General features: G+C 40.0%; 1 protein-coding gene across 3 annotated transcripts in view; it reads left to right on the plus strand.

The window, feature by feature from the left end:
• Positions 1-35: 35 nt before the first annotated feature.
• ZNF565 (zinc finger protein 565) overlaps positions 36-19,209 on the plus strand; it is a 32,296-nt gene continuing 13,122 nt past the window's right edge. The window contains exons 1-5 of one of the 3 annotated variants that reach the window (XM_042919088.1): positions 36-124; positions 9,554-9,711; positions 11,974-12,060; positions 13,650-13,718; positions 15,791-15,864. In XM_042919088.1, coding sequence (XP_042775022.1) covers positions 15,856-15,864 — 9 coding nt within the window. In that variant the 5' untranslated portion in view covers positions 36-124; positions 9,554-9,711; positions 11,974-12,060; positions 13,650-13,718; positions 15,791-15,855. The remainder of the gene's footprint in view (positions 125-9,553; positions 9,712-11,973; positions 12,061-13,649; positions 13,719-15,790; positions 15,865-19,209) is intronic. The other 2 variants (XM_042919089.1, XM_042919090.1) reach the window with 2 other exon arrangements.

Consider the following 19,209-nt stretch of genomic DNA (forward strand, 5'->3'; position numbering starts at 1 on the left):
TGTCTGGTCTGGCTTTGGACTGCGTTTCCCAGAGTCCAAAGCGGCCGACGTTACGCTTTCCTTGACGTCGTGGCGAGATCGTTAGCTCCGCAGGGACCCGGACGCGACCAAGGGGAGGCAGAAGGTGAGGGGTCTGGGAGTCCGGGGCGGGGACGGGGCGTGTCCAGAGCCTCTGGTCTGTGCGCGCTGGCGGGAGCGGGTTGAGAATGCCGGATTGAGAATGAGTCTTTGGGGCTGCGTGACCAGGGGTGGGTGACTGTGAGTGTGTGGCTGTGGCCGCCTGTCTCCAGGGTGTAAGTCTGGTGTTTGTGTAGCCATGTGTGATACTGTGTGTTGGGGTGTGGGGTCCTTGCGACTGTGGGGGGTGATATCTGCTTGTGACTGTACGCCTTGTTCTTGGGGGGATGTGAGTGTGGTTGTGACTGAGACAGGTGAAGGCGTCTGTGCGGTTATGATTATATGTCTCCAAGGTGATCGTATGGTGTTGGTTGCATGATATTGTAGCCACGTGTGGTAGTTTGTGTAGTTGTGTGTCTGTGACTGTGTGGTGACAACGCGTGTGTGTATCCCTCTTGTGTCCCATGGAGTGTGTCTGTGAAACGGTGGCAGTGTGTGGTGCTGTGTGTTTGAGGGTAACGTGTGTTTGCCTGTGTGAATGTGACTGTGTCTCCGGAGTGAATGTTCAATTATGACGTTGGTTGGGCCGGAGTGCCAGTGATTATGCATATCCCCCGAGGGGGTATGTGATTGTGTGAGACATTTGCGAGTAATGGTGTGGGCAAGCTGTGACTATATGAGTGACTTTGTGTGTCATGGTGGTTAATAGATTGTGTGACTGTGTGTGTCTTTTTAGTGGGTGAGTATAAGGGCATGGAGATGTCTGTGATTGTGTGGTTGTGTCTTGTATGTTTCAAGAGTGGATGTGTGTTTGTGTGACACCATTTGTGTAGCACCAAATGTGCTGGCAGGAGGTGCCTGTAACTCCAGCGTTCTGACCCTTGCAGAACCTGTGAAGTTAGAACAGATTGTGGCCCTGGACAGTGATTGCCTCAGCCTCTCCCAGTGACATTGGTGTTGGACATGTTATCCAGTCTTACCCGACTTCTGTCTCTTGTGTGGAGGTCAAAATGTCCTGCTTACTCATTATCCCCCCCTTTTTTTTCTAAGCCTTCTCCAAGAGAGATGTTGAGAGGAAAAGGAAAAAATTGCTATTGAACATCCAAAAGCGAAGTTCAAGGTGCATTAGGTGTTCTTCTTTCCCTGAGACCCTTGTTTTTCACGACATTCTTTTTTTGTTCTGAAACTTCTTGCCTAACTTCCCCTCCCCCGCAAAGTGACCTGGTCTCCAGTATATGCCATTGGAGTAAATTATTGGGAGCCCTCGAAATGAACTGAAAGGTTCATATACCCCCTATTCCCTGCACACCTAATGTTCATTAAACATTTTTTTTAACTTTTCATTTTGAATTAGTTTTAGACTTAAAACTGTTGCAAAAATAGAATTCCCACATACTCTTAACCTACTTCTCCATTTGAAGGGGGTTCATGAGGGAATGGTCGAGAAAGAATTCTTGAAACATGAAGTACAAAAAGGTGGCTTTATTATAGCACAGAGATAGGACCCATGGGTAGAAAGAGCTGCACTGGGATTGTGAGGAGCAATTGATTATACACTGTGGAGTTGGGGAAGGTAAAGACAAAGGAAGTTTCCGAAAGGATTTTCATATGTTAAGACTTACAGGATCATGGAGACCTGACTATTGTCAAACTAAGGTGGTTTTTCTCTCCAGCAAGGCATTAACATTAAGATCAGGAGTTTCCTGGAGGAATGTTATACCTACCCCCCTCAGGTATTTGTCAATGGGCTGCAAGTTATAAGGAAATTTAATTTTATCTACATTTCTTTTGCCTTTGTTCTCTACATCATTGCCATTTTACATAATCACAATACATGATAAAAACCAGGAGATTAACATTGATACATTACTGCTAACTCATCTACAAACTTTATTCAAATTTCATCAGTGTCCCTTAGTGTCCTTTTTCTGCACAAGGATCCAATCCAGGATCATATGTTGCAGCTAGTTGATAAGTCTTCTTAGTCTTCTTTGTTCTGGCACAGTTCCTCAGTCTTTGTCTCACTTGACCTTGACACTTTTAAAAGGTATTGGCCATTTGTTTTATAAATTATGCAACGTAGAATGTTCCCCTATTTGAGGTTGTCACATGCTTCCTTGTAATTAAATTCAGGGTATGCTTTTGGGACAAGCATACCCCAAAAGTGATGTGTTCTCAAGACATCCTCTTGGGACACCTAAGAGATCAATTTGCCTCATTACTAGTGGTAACTTTAATCACTTGGTTAAAGTGGTTTCTGTCTGATTTCTCCACTGCAAAGTTGCCATTTTCCCCATTATAATTAATATGTGTCTTGAGAAATACCTTAAGCCTATATAAATATCCTGTTTCTCATCCTACTTCCACCTGCAAATCTTAACACTCATTGATAATTTTCCCCTGAAAATGTCATTACCGGCTATTTGCCAAATGGTGACTTAAAAATTTTTTTAGGGGTGCCTGGGTGGCTCAGTCAGTTAAGCATCTGGCTTCGGGTCACGTCATGATCTTGTGGGCTTGTGAGTTCAAGCCCCACGTCGGGCTCTGTGCTGACAGCTCAGCCTGGAGCCTGCTTCAGATTCTATGTCTCCCTCTCTCTCTGCCCCTCCCCTGCTTGTGCTCTGTCTCTGTCTCAAAAATAAATAAACACCAAAAAAAAATTAAGAAAAAAATTTTTAATGTTTATTTTTGAGAGAGAGAGAGAGCGCATGAGCGGGAGTGGGGCAGAGAGAGGGAGACACAGAATCCAAGACAGGCTCTAAGCTGTCAGCACAGAGCCTGTTGTGGTACTCAAACCCACAAACCTGAGCCAAAGTCAGATGCTTAACCGACTGAGCCACCCAGGTGCCCCCCAAATTTCCATCCTTCCTTCTACATTTGCCAAGTAGAATACTACTGTCAGAAGGAGATATTCCTTCTCCCTGACTCATTTATTTACTAAATTATTTATGTAAGTATAGATTGGATTTTTTTTTTTAATTCTGTAGGTTGCATTTCATTACTATCACTATTTTATTCCTTAAATAACTCGAGATTTGGCCACTGGGAGCTCCTTCAAGTTGACTTTTTAGTGTGTCATTTCAGTGTGTTCCCTTTTTTGTTTTTTTTAGTACTGCCATATTTTCTGGTACCACAAGATGTTGCAGGCTATTTTGTTATCCGAAACTGGGTTTACCTCTTGGTGGGTGTCAAGCCAAAACACACAACCAGCCAAAAAATAGGAGAGGGAAGAGTTTTACTTCTGCTAAGTAAAGGAGAACACCAGGGATCTTCCCCAAAGCAGTGTCCCCCAGGGGAAGTTTTACACTAAGGGTGCATACATCTTAAGGGCCTTGTACAATGGGGAATATAGCATGGAATTGGGGTAAAAGTCATCTTAAAATGACTGAGTCCAGGGGCACCTGGGTGGTTTGGTCGGGTGAGCATCTGATTGGCTCAGGTCATGAATCCCGGTTTGTGAGTTCGAGCCCTACGTTAGGCTCTGCTGACAGCTCAGAGCCTAGAGCCTGCTTTGGATTCTGTGTCCCTCTCTCTCTGGCCCTCCTGTGCTCCCACTCTGTCTGTCTGTATGTCTCTCTCTGTCTCAAAAATAAACAAACATTAAAAACAAAGAGTGTAGGTCAAAGTCGTGAGGGCTGGCAAAGGACGGCATCATCAATTGGTCTGGTATCTGAGTTCTCAAAAGGGTTTAAATCCTGAAAATATAACCCAAGAATGTATACATCAATTAGTTTTCTTCACTTTTGAATCAGCACTGTTAGTTTTACCAGCCAATTTGTTGTCCCTGATATGATTAAGTTATCTCCTGGCCTGATAGTGGCTGTTCTTTCTTTCACAAGATGGCCAGGAGCCTGAAATGACTTTTCTTATAGCAAAAAAGCTATGTCTGTCTCTTTTTTCCCCAGGGACCCCTAACTCTTTCTGCTTACGCTGTCCCAGCCCCAGTTCTGGAACATGCACATTTCCCAGAGAAAACTGGCTCCTTTTATTAGAAAATCATATTTAGAGGGGTGCCTGGATGGCTTAGTTGGTTTAGCATCCTACTCTTGATTTCAGCTCAGATCATGATTTCACAGTTCATGAGTTTGAGCCCCACGTCAGGCTGTCTCCTGTCAGCATGGAGTCTGCTTTGGATCCTCTGTTCCCCTCTCTCTCTGCCCCTGGCCTGCTTGTGTGCGCGCTCTCTCTCTCTCTCTCTCTCTCTCTCTCTCTCTCGTGCACACTCAAAAGTATATAAAACATTTTTAAAAAATTGCTAATCTACACTCCCACACCTCATATACCTCTTTTTTATTTTTAGTCTTACAGTATATGGTAAAAGGACACCTTTCCCTACACCTTTCTGCATGGTGATGTTACTCATTCATAACATAGATAAATCCATTTGTTACTTTTTGTATTTTATTTTGGATTTACACACACACATACATCCTGGTTGATTGTAATTATTTTTTGAGTGCATGAAACATTACCATGGTTCTAAAAGCCATAATTAGACAAAAGATCTACACAGTCACTCAGTTGGCTTACAGTCACTTATTTTTTTTTTAACTGTCTCTACACCCAGTGTGGGGCTCAAACTCACAATCCTAAGATCAAGAGTCCCGTGCTCTGTGACTAGGCCAGCCAGTCACCCATCATTGCAGTGTTTTTTGTTTTTTAATTTTTATTTATTTTTGAGAGAGAGAGACAGAGAATCAGAAGTGAGCTCCAGGCTCGGAGCTGTCAGCACACAGCCAGACTCAGCACTCAAACTCCACAGTGAGATCATGACCTGAGTGGAACTCTGAGGCTTAACCAACTGAGCCACCCAGGTGCCCCCCTCACTGTGGTTTTGATGTGCCTTTTCCTAACAATTGATGATGTTGGGGATCTTTTTATGTGTTTATCGGCCATTTGAATATCTTTGGAAAAAGATTTAATTGTAATCAGATTGTATTTCCTTGCTACATTGTAGGAGTTTTGTAAGTAAGTATCAATTGTAAGTATCAATCCCTTTTTAGATACATGACTTATAGACATTTGTTCCCAGTCCATGGATTGCCTTTTTACTCTTAATAGTGTCCTTTGATGCACAGAAGTTTTTTAATTTTGATAAAGTCCACAATATATCTATTTTTTCTTTTGTTGTCTGTGCTTTCTTTGTCATACCCAATAAATCATTAAATTAATTAATTAAATCCAATATTGTGAAAATTTTTCCTTATGTTTCTTCACAAAGAGTTTTATAGTTTTAGTTCTTATGTTTGGAACTGTTATACATTTTGAGTTAGTTTTTGTATATGGTATTAGGTAGGGATCCAACTTCATTCTTTTGCATACGGATATCCAGTTTTCCCAATACTATTTGTTGAAAAGACTGTCCTTTTTCCCATTGAATGGTCTTGGGTCTTCTTGTTGAAAACTATTTGACCATATATGTGAGGGTTTCCATTCTATGTCACTGGTCTAGGTATCTGACTTCGTGGCAGTACCACACTGTTTTGAATACCATAGCTTTGTAATAAGTTTTGAAATCAGGAATTGAGAGACCTCCAACTTTGTTGTTTTTCAAGACTGTACCTTCAAGGGCATATAGGTGGCTCAGTCCATTAAGTATCCAACTTTGGATCAGGTCATGATCTCACAGTTCGTGAGTTCAAGCCCCACTTCAGGTGGGCTCAGAGGAGCCCCACTTTGGGTAAGCTCGAAGGAGCCTCACTTCAGGCTCTGTGCTGTCAGCGTGGGATTCTCTCTCAGCCCCTCATGGGATTCTCTCTCTCTCTCTCTCCCTCTTTCTCTGCCTCTCGTTCATTTGCGCCCACTCTTTCTCAAAAACAAAACCAAAAAAGACTGCTCCTTCAGATTCTGTGTGTATTTTATGATGAATTTTTCTATTTCTGCAAAAAATAATATCATTGGGTTTTGATAAGGATTCCATTGACTCTGTGTATCACGTTAGGCAATATTGACATCTATCTTTTTTTTTTTTAATGTTTTTTTTTTTTAACGTTTATTTATTTTTGAGACAGAGAGAGACAGAACATGAACGGGGGAGGGGCAGAGAGAGAGGGAGACACAGAACCAGAAGCAGGCTCCAGGCTCTGAGCCATCAGCCCAGAGCCCGACGCGGGGCTCGAACTCACGGACCCCGAGATCGTGACCTGAGCTGAAGCCGGGCGCTTAACCAACTGAGCCACCCAGGCGCCCCAATATTGACATCTATCTTGATCAGCTGAGACTGTTCACAGTTATGGAAGCTGGAATTCTGAGATCAGGATGTCTGCATAGATAGTTTCTAGTTGGGCTCTCTTTTTGGCTTACAGTTGTCCACCATCTTGCTGTATCTTCACAGAGAGAGAGAAAAAAAACAAGCTCTGGTGTGTCTTCCACAATGGCCCTGTCTTCGAATACAGTGACATTAGGGGTTAGGACTTCAACACATGAATTGGGGGTGGACGACCCAATTCTGGTGGGGAGGGGGAAATCTTAGGCAGGCTCCACACTCAGCATGGAACCCAATGAGGGGCTCAATCCCATAACCCTGAGATCATGACCTGAGCCGAAATCAAGAATTGGACGCCCAACCAACTGAACCACCTAGGTGCCATATTCCAGAAGATTTTCAAAGATACTCATGACCCCTGAAAATTTAAAACCAAGGATAATAATACCTGATAATAGTCTTTGAGATGTCTCAAATTTGCACCCAACAGTAGGGAAAGAGAAGAGGAATGTTCCATCATCTATTATATTCATCCAGCTAATAAACAATGTGCTTACAAAGCTTTAATGAGAACAATGAAAAGGATGTCATAAACAAAATGATAAATTACAAAGTGCTCAGGTTTTGCAAAGATCCTACCCAAAAATCTTCTAATTAGTGATTGAATGGAGAAGCTCGCTGTGTGTCTGGCACCATTCTTTCTACTTTACATATGCTGTTTTATTTAATTTGAACTTTCTTGAAAATTGGTCATTCACAGAATATTTTTGATAATGAAGCTATACCAATGTATCAAGAAAAATGAATCAACATTTAAAGGACTGTTAAAGAACTTTTAGTTGTTATTGGTTTCAATCACACTAATTTCTTTTCTTGATCCCATTCATGTCATAAACGTTGTCTCAATATTTCCTAATTTTTTCTACTACCAGGAAAATAAATACTATCTACAACTATGGTTATTTATTTTTGGTTTGGTTTGGTGGGGTTTTTTTGTTTTTTGTTTTTTTTTAAGAGAGAGAGAGAGAGAGAGAGAGAGAGAGACACGGTGGGGAAGGGCGGAGGGAGAAGGAGAATCTTAAACATGCTCTGTACCCAGTGCCAGAGCTCAATGCAGGGGCCCCACACAGAGCTCAGTCTCAAAACTGTGAGATCATGACTTGAGCCGAAATCAAGTGTCTGAAGCTTAAGTGGCTGAGCCACCCAGGTGCCCCTGGTTATTTATTTTTAAATGGAAACAATATTTTTATGATTTTTCTTGTGAAAAATATAAGGTGAATGTAAAAATAGAAATTTGCTAAAAATTCCTTCATCCAGAAATAAATATTCTTAATATTTTGGTGGATATACTTCAAATATTTTTCTGTGGGATTTTATAGAGGGGTATCACTTGTGTATAAATTCTGTAACCTGCCTTTATTATTTAATAATGTATTACATGGTAATGTTGTATTTTATAGTCACTATGTAGTATTTCATTACATGGGGGAACCTGGGTGGCTCAGTCGGTTAAGTGTCCAACTTCGGCTCAGGTCATGATCTCACAGTCTGTGAGTTTGAGCCCCACGTCGGGCCATGTGCTGACAGCTCAGAACCTGGAGCCTGCTTCAGATTCTGTGTCTCCCTCTCTCTCCCCCTCCCCGCTTGAGCTCTGTCTCTCAAAAGTAAATAAACGTTAGTATTTCATTATCAAGATAACCCTAATTTTTTCATTTTTGCCTACTAAAGAGAATTTGTATTTCTATAATTTAGTTATGAGCTATTCCCAAAAGTGTTTTTGTGCATGCCACTCACATAGTTTTCAAGTTTATTTCTTTTTCACAGAGAGAGAGACAGAGCATGAGTGAGGGAGGGGCAGAGAGAGGGAGACACAGATTCTGAAGCAGGCCCCAGGCTCTGAGCTGTCAGCACAGAGCCCAATGCGGGGCTCAAACTCACGGACCACGAGATCATGACCTGAGCAAGTAGGACGCTCAACCAACTGAGCCACCCAGGTGCCCCTACCACTCACATATTTTTATAATGGATTCCTTTGGGACATTAGAAATTTATTAAGAATTTTCAAAGGTGCAAAATCCTAATCTAGAACTCAGGGAGACAAATTGCTTTTTAAAAGTTATAGTCTCGGGGCTCCTGGGTGGCTCAGTTGGTTAAGCATCTGACTCTTGATTTCGGCTCAGGTCATACTCTCATGGTTTGAGAGTTGCAATCCTGTGTTGGGCTCCTCACCAACAGCATGAAACCTACTTGGGCTTCTCTCTCTGCCTCTCCCAGACACCACTCTCTCTCTCTCTCGCTCTCTCACTCTCTCAAAATAAATAAACTTTAAAATTTTTTTTTTTTTTTTTTTTTTTTTTTTTTTAAGTCATAGTCTCTGTGTGCCTGGCTAGCTTAGTTGGTGGAGCATTCGACTCTTGATCTCAGGGCTGTGAGTTCGAGCACCATGTTGGGTGTGGAGATTACTTAAGGGAAAAAATAAAAGTTATAGTCTTTATTTACTTTTAAAGTGCAAATAACATAATAGGTGAGACAAAAGTAGTATACAGATATTCAAAGTAAAGGATGATAAAGAGCACTATTTTATCCTGATAGTAATGCTGTGATAATTCATAAGAGGGAGATAACTTGTGTGACCAGAACAGTCATTGTCTTATTGACCATGACCATGACCATATTATTGACCATTGTCATATTAACCATGTCTAAGTCAAACTGATCTCGTAAGAGCTCTGTGGAGGTAAATTAGTTTTCTTGAGTCCTATACAAGACGTGCAGTTTTTTTATTTAAATTTTATATTTTTTTTAATATTTATTTTGAGAGAGAGAGAGAGAGAACAAGCATGAGTGAGCAGGGGAGGGGCAGAGAGAAAGGGAGAGAGAGGATCCAAAGCAAGCTTTTCATTCTGTCGGTGCAGAGCCCAATGCAGGGCTCAAACCCACAAGCCATGAGATCATGACCTGAGCCGAAGTCAGACACTTCACCAACTGAGCCACCCAGGCACCCCAAGACTTGTAGTTTTCATCATTCTAATCATCAGAAATCCAAAGTATGACCAATGGGGCAAGCTAAGTTTGTAGCTGTTTAGAGAACAGTGGGGCAGGTACAGAAGCATAATAGACTCATCTGGCAAGAAGAGCTGAAAGGAAGCACTGTTACACACTGTTATATACCATTATACATAATATATATATATGTAATATACTAATGACTTTTCATTCTTTTCCACGCAGGACTACAGCATACATGAATATAGTTACCAAATCAAGAAGTTTGCAACTACTGGGAGCTGACAAAGCAAAAACAAAAGCGATTCTGTGAAAATACAACTATTTTTAGAATATCCTAAGCTATTATTTTATGTTCAAGGGAAGATTACTTTAAAAAAAAGGTAAGTATTTTCTTTTTTATCTGCTACTTAGGGATAGCTTACATTTAACAGAACTTAAAAATAATTTAAAAACTAATACATAATTATTGAAAAAACATACACTTTAGTAAAATGAAGAACATTGAAGATCACAGCCCGAAATAACCAAAGTAATCTTTAAAGACAAAACTTCCTAGACATTTTTCATGTAATTTGTCTGTCTATATTTTCTGTATTGATGTATCTGTGTATTTTACAGATAGGAGCACATGAGCACATTTGTAACCTTTTTTTTTCCATTTAACCATACCTGCAACATTTTTATGTTGATATTAGCTATTATATTACTACTAAATTTGTGAGTACTTAGAATTACTGTTTCATAGAAATCTTTCATTTAGTTAAACTCCCTGCTCTTGTCTTACTCAGAAAACTGAATATTGCCTGAAAATGTATACATCTCATTGTCATGATTTTTGGTTGATGTTTATACTGGGGAAATGTATGTTTACATCAATAAAATTCAATACATCATTTAAAATATAGCATATAAGGGTGTGCCTGGGCAGCTCGATCAGTTGGACGTTTGACTTCAGCTCAGGTCACAATCTTGCAGTTCGTGGGTTAGAGCCCTGTGTCAGGCTCTGTGCTAACAGCTCAGAACCTGGAGCCTGCTTGGGATTCTGTCCCTCTCTCTCTCTCTATCCCTCCCCTACTCATGCTCTCTCTCTCTCTCTCAAAAATAAAATAAACATTAAAGAAAAAAAGAAATACAATTAATAAAACATCAATCATGCAAATATTTTGACAGGTACATATATTGGTGTGTTAACAAAAGGGATATGCTGATGTTCATGATGCTCAGAGCAACTAGTTGTTAATAATTGGTGATCAAGAAGTAATGTTTTAAGAAAATTACAATCTAATACAATATTTTTTTTAAATTTTTTTAATGTTTATTTATTTTTGAGAGAGAGAGAGACAGAGTTGAGCCAGGGAGGGGCAGAGAGACAGGGAGACACAGAATCTGAAGCAGGCTCCAGGCTCTGAGCTGTCAGCACAGAGACTAATGTGGGGCTCGAACTCACAGACCCCAAGATTATGACCTGAGCTGAAGTTGGACGCTTAACCGACTGAGCCACCCAGGCGCCCCTAATACAATACTTTATTATATGTAGATTTTTTTGTGTGTTCAATTATGTTTTAGGAAATTATTTGGGTGCTTTGTGTTAAAATGTGATGCATTATATTTTTCACATTTTAAATAGTGGGAAAAAGGCTCTGGTTAGAGTTCTTGCACAGAATGATTGCTTTTTAGGAATAGATTACTAATGTTAAGGTGGAGATACCTCTATATGTCTAATTCTCATGACCTGGCAACTTCTCCCAGTCCCTGTGTGATGTGGGACCTCTGGCCTCTAAAGAATAAGAATGTCTATCAATTTAGATAGAGAAAATCCAGGGATGTAGCTTCAAGCTTCACCAAGTGGTATATGGATGGCTAAACTTTGCTCAGAAGAATTGTACAAAGATTTGATGGTAGGATCTGGAGAAGCATGGTTTTGCTAGGTCAAGATCAACTTAGCCTATAACTCATAATCTCTCTCTTTGGGGCCTTGTGTTTCACATTGTATGTTTGTGAAAAATCCCTTTGAGGTGTATGGAGTTGGAAATTAACAGCTCTGCTCTGTTATTTCTGAAGTTTCCTCTGACTTTTTTTTTTTTTTTTTTTTTTGTAACGTTTATTTACTTTTGAGAGAGAGACAGAGCATAAGCGAGGGAGGGGCAGAGAGAGGGGGAAACACAGAATCTGAAGCAGGCTCCAGGATCTGGGCTGTCAGCACAGAGCCCAATGCGGGGCTCAAACCTATGAACTGTGAGATCATGACCTGAGCCAAAGTTGGACACCTAACTGACTGAGCCACTCAGGCGTCCCCATGGATGTCCACACGCATCCATGTAGGCAGAGTCCCAGACCAAAGTAGATTCCACCAATCTATAGCTATACTATCTGAAACACATGGTCCCCCTGGCCACACATCAGGGAATAGAAAAACTAGAGAATTATGCAGTCCTGTCAGTGCCTCAGATTGAAGTGACACACATCACCGCAGCTCAGATTCCATTGGCCAAAACCAGTTATCGGCCTTGCCTAACTGCAAGAGTCTGGAACATGTCATCTATGTACCCAGAAGGAGAGGAAAACTGAATAATGGGGAAATAATAGTAATTAAATTAATGTCTGCCACACTGGCTAAGACCCATTTCTTTTTGTGTGTGTAGGAAGTTGCTTCTGTAAATTAAATGTGATTTCTCTTTGGAGCAAGGAGGATATCCTGGATTGAGGGTTGACAAGAGGTCTGTGCACAGGTGAGTGAGCAGACTAACAAAAATGGAAGGCTTTCATATGAAAGCTCACTTCTGTGGGCAGTCAGGAGCTTTAAGTTATTGTTTGAGAACAAGCCCCTAAAAGGCTGTAGAACTATAGAGAAAATCAATCTCCTTCAGCATATAAGTTCCCCAAAACACCTCACTGTCACTCATGAATCATTCCATTCATATTTCCTTTTATAATTCACCCCCCTGAACAAAGAGGAAGGTATAAATTATTTATGATTATAATACATATGCTTAAGGGAAAACTTGAAAATATAGAAAAAAACCAAGATTCCCCCTGTAATTATACACACAGAGACAAATGTAAGAACGTAATTGAAAATTCTTTCCGTCCATCTTCTGTGCACACACACATGCATATATAGAACATATGTATATTTTTCCTATAAAAATAGGATTACACTACACATACTACTTCATTAACTACCTTTTTTGTCCAGCATTGTTTAACATCTTAACACCAACAAATATATGTGTTCATTTTATGGCAACAGTGTTCCCACTGTGTGGATATACTGTAACTTATTTATTTAACCAATCCTCCTTTTTAAGTTCTTTTCCAAGTTGTTTCCAGTGTCAGCAGTGTCTCCATCATGTAGCCCACACACATCTTTTGGATAGTCTCAGCTGTGGAATTGCTTCATCAGAGGACACACATAGTTTAATTTCTGTTAACATTGCCTTGTTGGAAGTTTATACAGCTAGAGCCCACTGTGTCTGTGATATGTTATAATAATCTCAAGTATTAGAGTCTGAAACAGAACTCATAATTGGTTTATTCAGACCTGCTCCTCTCAGGGTTCTTTGTGTTAAAAAATGACAACTTCATACTTCCATTTCCTCAAGCCAAATACCTTAGCATCATTATGGCTTCTTCCTCCTTTTTTTTTTTTTTCCCCCTTTTATACCTAAAATCAACAAATCCCATCAGCTCTACCTTCAGAGAATGTCTAATCTGATCAGGTCTCATCACTCCCCCCACCACCACCATCCCTAATGCAAGCCACCCTCACCCCTTGCCTGGATTACTGCAGTAATCCTTCTCACTGGTCCCCCTGCTTCCCTCCCCTTGTCTTCTTCCTTCACTTTCTTTGCATGATCCCTTTAAATGTAAATCAGAGTATGCCATTCCTTGTCTTAAATCTTTAATGGCTTCCTGTCTTATTCAAGAATAAAAAGCAAAGTTCTTACAGTGACCCACAAGCCCCATGTGATCAGCTTCCAGACACCTCTGTCACCCAAATGAGCTGCTGACTTTCTCTTGCACACTCCATTCCATCCACCCTAATCCCCTTTATTAATCAAAGAAAGTCTGCTCCTGCCTTGAGGCCTTTGCAGTTACTGTTCCCTGTACTCTTAGATACCTGCATTTATCACTCCACTCACTCGGTGCTTACATATCACCTTCTCAATGAAAAGCCTTCTCAGGCCACCTTTCATTTCCCCAAAGCTCCCTATCCTCTAACACTTCTTAATTTTTTTACATAGAATTTGGGCCACCTGACATAAATAGGAGTATCAACGTCAGTATATCAGTATTTGTTATTGTCTCTTTCCATTAGAATGTGAGATCCACTGGGACAGGGACTGGATTTATTATCTTCCTCACACCTAGAACCATGCCAATTGAGGTAGGAGCTCAGTAAATCTGAAAGAATTTTTGACTCCTCTTTCTCCATCTCCATATCTAATCAGATGCCAGAGCTTGTTGATTTTACTTCTGTACACCTTGAAATTATACCTTCCTTTTTATCTTCACTGCCATTATCCTTCATCAGGTCCTTTGTTTGCTTGCAAAAGTATAAGCACCTCTCAGTTGATCTCTCTGTCTCCAGTTTTACTCCTCTCCAATAAAATATTCTGGCCATATTGACCCTATCATTTCCCTCTTTAAATTCTTCAGTGGTCTTCCATTCATTAATGGGTGAAAAACAAACATTTATATATTCAGTTAGTAGTCATTGGACCCTTCTCCTCCAGACAGCATGGCAGGTGCCAGTCACAGTGATGAAGATGCCTGGTCTTTGTCCTCATTGTTATTTTATTTCACTCATTCGCCTTCATTTTCCAACCCCTGATGTCATCTCCAGCATAAACTTCCTCTAGATTCTAAAACTAATTAAATTTAAATATAGTTAAAAATTTAGAGAAAAATCCAGTTCCTCAGTCCTACTAGACACTTTTTACATACTTAGTGCATGTGGCTAATGCCAAATTATTGAGGGTACAGATGTGAAGATTTCCATCATCACAGAAAGATTTGGTGGACAGCACTAGTCTAGACCTTTCCCCAAACTACACAAGTCATTCCAAATTATTCTCTGCTCCCCAAATACACCATATACTTTTGGTCCACTATTTTTGTCACTTTTATTCATAGATCAGAATACTCTTCTGTACCTCTTCTGCCTATTAAAATTCTCTGATTTTGAAGTCCCAATTCACATTCTACAACGTAGAGGACATTTTCCTTGACCCCACTGCATTGAGACAATTAGTCTTCCTTCTCACCCACCCCACCCACAAACCATGGGAAGCTTCTTGCACCTCTGATTAGAACCAGCATTACTATCCTCCTTAAAACCCCTGAGTTCTCAGGGTACCTGGGAGATTCAGTTGGTTAAGTGTCCAACTCGATCTCAGTTCAGGTCATGATGTCACAGTTTGCGAGATCGAGCCCCATATCCAGCTCTGCACTAACAACTTGGAACCTGCTTAAGATTCTCTCTCTCTTCCTGTCTCTCTGCCCCTCCCCCGTGCTCGCTTGCACACATGCTCGCTCTCTCTCTCTCTCTCTCTCTCTCTCAAAATAAATAAACTTAAAAAAAAAAACACCTGAGTTCTCATTACTTTGAGGTACAGGCCATTATCCATAGAACTCCACCCTTAACAAATACTAGAGGTGATATTCTGCAGGAAAGCAGTAGGGAAGGCTTAGATGGAAGATTAGGAGTGCTGGCCCAAGAGGCTTCTATAAATTGAGCTCCCATTCAGGTCAATACTCTGGATATGCAGGTGTGCTTGTCAGATACCTGTTTACTATGATTTTCTTGCTCCTGTCTGGTGAGTCTAGGCAGGGCTGGAGTCTTTGATGAGGCCTCTGGTGTAGGTGGTGTTCCTTTCTAGACTTAGAAGGAGGAAGTAGAGCCAAAGAAGTACCCAAGAGGTTTTGCCTGTTGAGCTCAGAGAAGTGGGAAGACTTAGTTTTAGGGATATCTTTTTCTCAAGGTTTGGCCTGCACAGGTATGCTATGTTTGTAACCTGTGGGTACTGTCCTCATCTTTAGAGGATAAAGTAAGCAATTCTGAGTCTTGACACTCTTTGCAGCAGCTGTAGAGGAAGATCAGCTTGGAACAGGTGGGAGCCAACTAGTCCCCGTGTAGGGTATAGATTAGCATCAGCAAGATGGGGGAATGTTCAGGCTGGAATCCCTCCTGCTGAGGTGGTTGGATTCTATGTGAGTGCTGGAGTGTACCTTCTTTGAATCCATTTTTTAGTTTCCCTGGAGTTTAGAGAGGGGCTGGGTTTTGTTAACTCTGTAGTTCTTGATATTAGTGTTGTGTGGTGGGACAAGGGGGAGGACAAGGGAAGCAGAGCAGGACATTGGAAGTACAGTTGTGTTAAGGTCGTCTATTTAGGAGTGCTCAGGCAAGCTCAGTTTATGAGAGATTTCCCCTTTTTTCCCCCTACGCTGCTTTTTCAGGACTCTGCACTTGTCCAAGAGAAGAATCTAAAGAAATCAGAGCAGCCCAGGTAGTTCTGAAAGCCATGGCACAGGTAAGCTGAAATTTCCTCTATCCTTGAAATAATCTCTCTTCCTTTCAAATCATGTGAACATGATTTGTGTTCTTTATCCTGAAACTTCCCTATCTCACTGAGCCCCATTCTTGTTCCCAGTTCCTCCATTCCAGGGATGGGTGATGGTGTTCCACTTCCCTTAGTGGCTCTCTCTTCTCCAACAGTGTAGACATACGGACACATGGCTCTTACCAGAGCAACAGTGGAGCAGAAATATATTGTCTTATAAGAAATGTGAGAGCCCCCTTTATCAGAACCCTGGTTGAGTGGGACCAAAGATGAGATAACTTTGATCTTTTCCATTAATCTAGGTGGTTTCCTTTATTTTTAAATTTTACATCTTTAAAAATCATAAAAATAAATAAATAAATAAATAAATATCATAGATATTTCATACTACCAAAGAATATATATAAAAACATATCTATAACATGTATATGGTGTAAAAAATAATAAAAAATAATAAAGTATTGGGGTGCCTGGGTAGCTCAGTTGATTAAGCATCCATCTTTGGCTCAGGTTGTGATCTCCCAGCTTGTGGGTTCGAGCCCTGTCAGCACAGAGCCTGCTTGGGATCCTCTCTCTCTCCTCCTCTTTCTGTCCCTCCCCCACTTGCTAATGCACTCTCTCTCTCTTTCAAAATAGATAAACTTTAAAAGTAATAAAAAAGTATTGATGTACTCATTACTTAGACTAATGTACTATCTAAGCATCCCATATTCCCTTCCCAGATCATATTCCTTTCCACACTGCATTACTGTTCCTACCAATGGTTATGCTTGCCTTCGATTTTGTGTTTATCAGTCCTTTTTTTTTTTTTTAATTTTTTTTTTAACGTTTATTTATTTTTGAGACAGAGAGAGACAGAGCATGAACGGGGGAGGGTCAGAGAGAGAGGGAGACACAGAATCGGAAGCAGGCTCCAGGCTCTGAGCTGTCAGCACAGAGTCCGACGCGGGGCTCGAACTCACGGACCGCGAGATCATGACCTGAGCCGAAGTCGGACGGTTAACCGACCGAGCCACCCAGGCGCCCCCAGTCCTTTGATTTTTATAATAGTTTTACCATATATGAATGCATACTAAGCAATATACTGTTGAGTGTTCTGTTTTCAAATTTTTGTGAAGTTATCTTACTCTATATTTTTGACCAGATTTTTTTCATTCAACACAATGTGCTTTCAAATCATTCATGTTAAATTGTGTAGCACTAGATTAGCAGTTCTCCAAGCATGGTCCAGGAGGACTCTGACACCCTCTCAAGAGATAATACCAACATGTTATTTGCCTTTCTGACTCATACTCTCCAATTACTGTACAATGGAGTTTCTTAGAAGCTATATGATATATGTTATCCCAACAGACTGAATGCAGAAGTAGATGTGAAAATCCAAGTGTCTTTTATTCAGCCAGTCATTAAAGAGATTACAAAAATGTAAAACAAAGCTATTAAGTTTTTTTGACAATAATTTTTTTTCATAAATTGTATGTTATGTTAACATGTAACAGGTTTATTATTGGTTACTTAAATAAATTAATAAATTAATATTTTTAAATTTCTCACTTTTAATTTCTAACCTGGTAATTATCGATAAATATAGCCAGCATTAACAGAGTTCTCTGAGGGGTCCCTGGGTGGCTCAGGCGGTTAAACATCCGACTCTTGGTATCAGCTCAGGTCATGATCTCACAGGTCATGATCTCACAGTTCATTGGCTTGAGCCCTGCTGTCAGCACAGAGTCTGCTTAGGATTCTCTCTCTCTCCCTCTTTCTCTGCCCCTAACAGTTTTATTTATTGTATATATAATTTTGTACAAGGAAATTCACCCATGTAAGTGTAAAGTTCTGTGCTGTTTAGTGTATTTATAGAGTTCTACAACCATCAGCACAATCCATTTTAGAACATTTTTATTACCCCCAAAAGAAATCCCATTTGCATTAGTCCCTCTCAACCACTCCTCCTCATCCACTGGCAACTGCTAATTTACTTTTCTACTTTTCTAATTTAATTTTCTTTTCTATTCTATTTACTTTTCTACAAATCTCTATGGATTTGCCTATTCGGGAGATTTCCTATGAGTAGAATCTTACAGTATTTGCTCTTTTGTGTCTGGCTTTTTTCATGTAGTATGTTTTCAAGCTTCATCCATGTTGTAACATTTATCAGTACTTCATTCATTTTTATACCAAATTTTATTCTTTAGTTTATTTAGTTTACTTTTTTCTTTAGTTCATCAGTTTATGGACATTTGGGTTATTTCTGCTTTTTGGCTATCATGAATAATGCTGCTGTGAACATTGGTGTATACCAGGGTTTTGGGGTGGACATAACATTTTCATTTCTCTATACCTACATAATTCTATGTTTAACATTTTGAGAAACTGCCAAAACTTTTCCAAAGTGGCTGCTGCATTTTACATACCTGTCAGCAATGTGTTCTGATTTCTCCACATCCTCACCAACATGTGTTATTTTGTCTTTTTTGGTAATAGCCATCCTAAAGGACATGAAGTGGCATCTTATTGTTATTTTGATTTTCATTTCCCTAATGATTAGTGGTATTGAACATCTCTTTTCATATGCTTATTGGCCATCTGTATATCTTCTTTGGAGAAATCAAATTCTTTGCTTAGTTTTTAATTTTTTTTTTATTGTTGAATTGTAAGACTTCTTTATATATACTGGATCCTTATCAGTTATAAGATTTGTAAATATTTTCTCCCAATTTTGTGGTTTGGATTGTTACTTTTTTTTTTTTTTTTTTTTTTTAAGTAATCTGCATCCCAGTCCTATATTTTAAGATAGAGATTTATAAGACATTTTGGATCCTATCTTTTTTTTTTTTCTCTCTCTCCATGGAGAAAGGGTAAAGGATTCATTTTTAAAAGCCTTTATTATTGACAAGGCTTTTGTTTGCTGTGTATTTTGTATATGCTATTTTGTTTATTTGTAAGATCCCACTTAGCTAGATTTTGTTCGTTCCCAGGCCCTTGTAGACTATAGAAGAGTCCTACTGTATGAAAGAGGTTTTAGTTCCAGTTATAGGAATATTGAAATGAATGTAGGCCTCTAGCCAAATAAATGTGCTTATTATACTACCTTCATGGCATAGGCACTCCTCCATAGCTTGCTTGTTTGATCACCTGCTTCCTACAGTGCCCGTCTCCATATCTTCTCTATCCTACAGACGTTTTCCTGGATGAGTCAGGTTGTCAATACCTGAACCTACTCATCAATTTTAACCTCATTAAAAATGGTACAGTTATTATGTGCCTCCTGATGGAAGCTATAGGAAGTACCCAGCACCACCTCTGACATATTCC

The sequence above is a fragment of the Panthera leo genome, chromosome E2, assembly GCF_018350215.1.
Source record: "Panthera leo isolate Ple1 chromosome E2, P.leo_Ple1_pat1.1, whole genome shotgun sequence".
Taxonomy (NCBI): domain Eukaryota; kingdom Metazoa; phylum Chordata; class Mammalia; order Carnivora; family Felidae; genus Panthera; species Panthera leo.